At 45.5% G+C, this 6,000-nt stretch overlaps 1 protein-coding gene across 4 annotated transcripts in view; it reads left to right on the top strand.

Annotated features, from left to right (window-relative positions):
• Positions 1-5,014, top strand: part of ACSL1 (acyl-CoA synthetase long chain family member 1) — a 72,998-nt gene extending 67,984 nt beyond the window's left edge. For all 4 annotated transcript variants that reach the window (XM_064585697.1, XM_064585698.1, XM_064585696.1 and 1 more), the window contains 4 exons: positions 217-360; positions 2,074-2,175; positions 2,281-2,352; positions 2,720-5,014. In XM_064585697.1, coding sequence (XP_064441767.1) covers positions 217-360; positions 2,074-2,175; positions 2,281-2,352; positions 2,720-2,860 — 459 coding nt within the window. In that variant the 3' untranslated portion in view covers positions 2,861-5,014. The remainder of the gene's footprint in view (positions 1-216; positions 361-2,073; positions 2,176-2,280; positions 2,353-2,719) is intronic.
• The last annotated feature ends 986 nt before the right edge of the window (positions 5,015-6,000 follow it).

Genomic DNA, 6,000 nt, shown 5'->3' on the forward strand with positions numbered 1-6,000 from the left:
CTGGCTTTGGGCAGGTTACTTAGTCTCCCCAAGCCTTAGTTTCCCTCTCTCTAAAATGGGCTGATAACTGGCCCCTGGGCAGTGTTACCAGGATTAAAGGAAAGCATGTGAGAAGTGCCCTGGACTGGGTGTGATTGATATGGGGCTGGGACGGGGGCGTCCCCCAGCCACAGACCCACTCACAGCGCCTCCCCTCCCCTCCCCTCTAATAAACAGAATGGTACCTTGAAGATTATCGACAGGAAAAAGCACATATTTAAACTGGCACAGGGAGAATACATAGCACCCGAGAAGATTGAGAATATCTACCTGCGAAGTGAACCTATCGCTCAGGTGTTTGTCCATGGAGAAAGCTTGCAGGTACGTGTGTTCTGGGGTGTGAGCCGTGTTGCCCAGGTGTGCCCGGCGCCTCGAACTCTGGATGTTTGCAGTGCGATGGAAGGTCTGCGATGAGTATTGAACTGCCTTTCACTTGTGACATGCTGGAATATTATTGGGGTTTGCTGCTTGGCATTTCTCATCCAGAAAAGTTTTTCTCTTTAAATTCCATATTTTTATTTTACCTAACTAGAGTGGTCTGGCGTACCAAGGGGAGTTGAATAAAGATGTTAGGGAGTGGGTAAAATAGGCTTCTAATTTAAACTATGAAAGGAAATATTGATAGATTATAAGAAAGTTTAGAATTTTCAACATATTAGACCCAGCGTATTTATGCTGTGTCTCCTAAATCATGTTTGAGCAGTGGGGGTTGTGAGCCGGTGTATACATGAAGTTGAAAACCAAGGTCAATATTGTAGTGTAACGTCTTTTTGCCAAAATATTGGGCAGATGGTGGCAAGGGAGAGAAAGTGGTCTTGTTTCCTGAAAGCTAATCTTTTTACGAATCTTGAGACTTTTAGATACTTGTGGAAGAATATTTTATTACCTTATAAGGAATGCACCTATTTTTCTTTGAGAGTATACCTGTTTTTCTTTGACCTAGAATCTTTCTTTTTTTAAGATTTTATTTATTTGACAGAGAGAGAGCACAAGCTGGGGGCGGGGGGCAGCAAAGGGAGAGAGAGAAGCAGGCTCCCCACTGAGCAAGGAGCCTGATGCGGGACTTGATTCCAGGACCCTGGGATCAAGACCTGAGCTGAAGGCAGGTGCTTAACTGACTGAGCCACCCAGGCACCTCTCTTTGACCTAGAGTCTTAACATGCCTTCGATTTTTATTTAGTTTTATTGTTACTAAATTGTAAAAAATGTGGCATTGGAGATCTAAAAGCATCTGTATAAATTTTTTTTCTCTCCTTTTAAAAGCAGTTACTTGATATCCATTATCTTGTCTGCTTATTTAACTGTTTTATTAAAAAATATATATAAGGGCGCCTGGGTGGCTCAGTTGGTTAAGCGACTGCCTTCGGCTCAGGTCATGATCCTGGAGTCCCGGGATCGAGTCCCGCATCGGGCTCCCTGCTCGGCGGGGGGTCTGCTTCTCCCTCTGACCCTCCCCCCTCTCATGTGCTCTCTCTCATTCTCTCTCTCTCAAATAAATAAATAAAATCTTAAAATATATATATATATATATATAAATATGTATGCAAAAGTAAATAAAAATTAGGGTTTTGTTAGGTTTTGATTCCTAGTGGTCCTTTTTTTTTTTTTTTTTTTAAAGATTTTATTTATTTGACAGAGAGAGACACAGCGAGAGAGGGAACACAAGCAGGGGGAGTGGGAGAGGGAGAAGCAGGCTTCCCGCGGAGCAGGGAGCCCGATGCGGGGCTCGATCCCAGGACCCCGGGATCATGACCTGAGCCAAAGGCAGACGCTTAACGACTGAGCCACCGAGGTGCCCCTCCTAGTGGTCCTTTTAAAACATTTAATTGCAAAATTCCTGCTGCTGTCTGTATTTTAGAGCCGGGAGCTCTTAACCTGGGCTCAGTAGACTCCTGGGGCTGGTAATATGTTCCGAAAAGAGGGTCTGTAACATCTATCAGATTCTCCCGTGGTCCATCATGCAGAATGATAAAGAATCTCTATTTCAGAACATCTGGATCAAGCCACATAATAACTCACTTGTCTGTTTTAAAGGCATTTCTCATAGCAATTGTGGTACCAGATGTTGAGACATTATGTTCCTGGGCCCGAAAGAAAGGATTTGAAGGCTCCTTTGAGGAACTGTGCAGGAACAAGGTAAGGCTCGGGGAGTGTGTGGTCTGGCTTCTGTACCTTGGCTTGGCATTGAACGTGCCTCCAGACCTGCAGCACAGCAAGCGTGTTGTTTTCTCACCTTCCTAGGACGTCAAAAAAGCCATCCTGGAAGACATGGTGAGGCTTGGGAAGGAATCTGGCCTGAAACCATTTGAACAGGTGAGATTTGCATCACCGTGCACGCACCCCTACAAAACAGGTTTCTGACCTGAGGGTTCTGTGTGAATAGGTATGGAGCACGAGGGGACCTAAAGAAACCCACGAGGAATGAGTAAGGGCGAGCTTTGGCCAGGGGGGAAAGATTTCTGTAACCGAGGGCAGGCACTCTCTTCCCTTGGAGGTCGGGGTCCAAGCCCGCATCCTGTCCTGGGAGCAGCCCCTGCCTTGTGTTGAGCGAGCCCACTGGCCCGAGTCCAGGGAGGGACTGGATCGGCCATGGGGTCTCCATCCGTTCTGACCCACGTGCTTTTAGGCCCAGGTTGATTCTGCCCTCGGTTTTTGCTTTAATGGCCTCGTTTATTTGCAGGTCAAAGGCATTAGTCTCCACACTGAATTATTTTCTATCGACAATGGCCTCCTGACTCCAACGATGAAGGCAAAACGGCCCGAGCTTCGGAATTATTTCAGGGCACAGATAGACGAACTTTATTCCACCATCAAAGTTTAATGCCAGGAAGAAACCACACCCCTCCGCAGTCTCCTGCTGATGGCCTTCACGTTGGTAATTTTGACTAGAGTGCGCGTAGGAAAGGGAGCGTCCACGTTTGACTTGTGCATTCGGGGTTCTCGCCATAGGAATTTCAGAGGACACGGAACACTGCCTTACGGTCACCTCCTGTTGCAGACCATGTATATGGTGATACACAGTTTCCAAAATGAGCCTTAAAATCGTAAAGGGGAAACGATCCACGTGCTAAGTTATTTGAGACTTCCTCTGTTTAAAAAAAAAAAAAAAGGCGGTGAAAACTTCTGTCGCCCAGTTTTCTAACCAAGGGATTAGGACTTCGCTATTTCTGAGATGTCTGCTACTTCCTGCAGATTCTGCCGCTCTGCAAGGTACAGTGCACTGGAGGGAAGCTGTCCCTTCAAAGCAAGAACTGTCCCAGCTGGAGAACGTGGCAAGCGGGCCAGAGATTTTTTTAAACCCCTGCCTCCTCGCCTTCCCCACTTCACACGCGCCCCGACGAGCCTTCTGCTGTCGGGTCTGGAGCGGCGCGTGCTTCTCAGCAGTCCCTGTTGTCCTGTAGGAGCAAAAGGTTCCCAGGGACGGAGAGAACAGATCCGACTCAGAACAGCACAGACGTCGTCTCGGATGAATGGGCGCTCACCTGAGCGAGCGGCTTCTGGTGCCCGCGGAGCAAAATGATCTCAGACCCTCTTCTCCAGACCTGATTCCCGTCCCCCACCCCCCACTACTCCCTCCCAGGGGTTATTAAAAAATCTGCCTTAGACTCTGCAGTGAAGACAAGCATTTCAAGAAGGAAATAATTACCTGGATCGCCCATGCTCAACTGTGACGCCTCATGAACTGTCCCCTTTATCATCGCTGAACCAGTCATTCTTTGTGATGGCCAACGGATTTTTAATGTGGTTTTCATATCAAAAGATTGTGTTGTGATTAAGTGGCTTTTTCCACCCTCAAATAAATTCTCAGGCAGGGCATGTCTTTAAACCTATTAAGGGAATAGATATACTTGGGTACTTATTGAAATGGACAGTAATAAGCAAATGGTCTTATAATGCTACCTGATTTTTATGAAATGTGTTTGACAAGCCAAAATTCTAGGAGATAGAAATCTGGAAAACTCATTTTCTGGGATTAACTTCTCAAGGGATTTTTTTAAAAAAAGAAAAAGTTAATTTGGGAATTTAGCTGCATTTCACTTGACTGCAAGTCTTTGCTACGTGTGACTGAATTAAGTTGTCATTTATACATTGAAAGCAGCTGGTTTTGGCTTTGTGAGAGTTCCGTGTATTATACAAGCACGACGGGGTTGGCACCGAAGAACTGTCATCATAGTAACACTATTTGGTAGCCTAACTTCATATGTGTGTTCTTCATTGCACAAAAAGTCAATAATTTGTCACCTTGGGGTTTTGAATGTTTGCTTTAAGTGTTGGCTATTTCTATGTTTTATAAACCAAAACAGAATTTCCAAAAACAATGAAGGAAACCAAAATAAATATTTCTGCATTTCAAGCGAGTGAAAGCCTCTCTTTTCATGACCGGGGTAGTGTTCGGGCCAGCCTCGGACGTGCGCGGGTGCAGAGCAGGACGGGCCCTCGGCCACAGACCTGCCCGCCTGCCACTTCCCTGACCCCCACATAGGGTGACCCGGGGCCTCCGGCCATGTTCTCTGGCAACAGCCCTGATATGTTGTGCAGAAGAAACCATGGTGTGAATAATACGGATATTCTTGGAAATGCAAATTCTTTGCTGGGAAGCTCTGTTTCTGGAGACATTGGCTGTAGGTGGCGGTTCTGTGGTGGATTTAATTCCGTGTATTTTAGTAATTCTCTTACTAAGCACTGTTTTAGAAGATGTCTCATTTGTAGCAGCCAACTTTTTCTCTTTCCTTTTCCTCTGGTTTCCAGGCTACACTGTCATTGTAAAGATTTTCCTCTTCTGTAGGTATTCAGCCCCCAGTTCCTTCTCTAGTGTGTGGGGTTGAAATCCGCCTCCCTCCCTTAAATCTCTTGTTTGGTGTGGAGATGGTTGGTTTTTTCCTCTAAAGCCCAAGCCCTGTTCACATATCTCGGGTGAGGCTCCTAATCCATTCTGCCTTTGGCTTGAGCTAATAAACTCCTTATCTTGTCTGCCCTCGTCGTCTCCCCTTTCTCTTCCTCTTCCCCTGAGTTGAGTGAGTGTGAGCATCTTCACACTGGGCATGACCTTTCTTTTCCCTCCCTGAGCGCCCAACACGGCCTGCAAACCAGTAGGTGTTCATTAAATCTCATGTGAACAAATACTTGCAATTTTGAACAAAGCTTCTCTTGTAATGAGGTTGATCTTCCTGCTGGGTTTTTCAAAAAAAAAAAAGGTGGTAAAACACATAAAATGTATCATCTTAATTACTTTTTTTTTTAAGATTTTATTTATTGATTTGAGAGAGAGAGAGCATGAGTGAGGGGCAGGGGCAGAGGGAGAGGAAGAAGCAGGCTCCCTGCTGAGCAGGGAGCCCGATGCGGGGCTCGATCCCAAGACCCTGAGATCATGACCTGAACCGAAGGCAGACGCTTAACTGACCGAGCCACCCAGGCGCCCCTCATCTTAATTATTTTTAAGCACACCGTTCAGAGGCTTTAAGTGCATGCACATTGTTGTGCAACCATCAGCACCATCTGTCCACAGAACTCTTCATCCTGTGAAACCGAAACTCTGCTCATCCATTCCCTCTCCCCAGCCCCTGGCAACCACCTTTGTCCTCGCTGTCTCCGTGAATTCCACTGCAGGGAAATCCTACAGCATATCTGTCTTTGGGACTGGTGATCTCACTTACCATAATATCCTCCGGGTTCATCCATGTTGTAGCGCAGGTCAGGATTTCCTTCCCTTTTATTTTATTTTTATTTACTTATTTTTTTGTTATAATAGTACATTTTATTTAGTGCCAGGCCAATTTATTGTGCCAAGATTATATGTCCTTCATGACCAACTCAAAGTAATAACCTCTGGGCTTTTTGAAGGAGAATGGATACTCTTTGTTACACTCTTATTAATTCCCTTTGATCTTTTTTTTATTATGTTCAGTTAGCCACTGTATAGTATAGTACATCATTAGTTTTTGATGTAGTGTTCAACGATTC

This window comes from Mirounga angustirostris, unplaced genomic scaffold (assembly GCF_029215605.1).
Source record: "Mirounga angustirostris isolate CCGP_5_RB_7025 unplaced genomic scaffold, mMirAng1.0.hap1 SCAF_2, whole genome shotgun sequence".
Lineage (NCBI taxonomy): Eukaryota > Metazoa > Chordata > Mammalia > Carnivora > Phocidae > Mirounga > Mirounga angustirostris.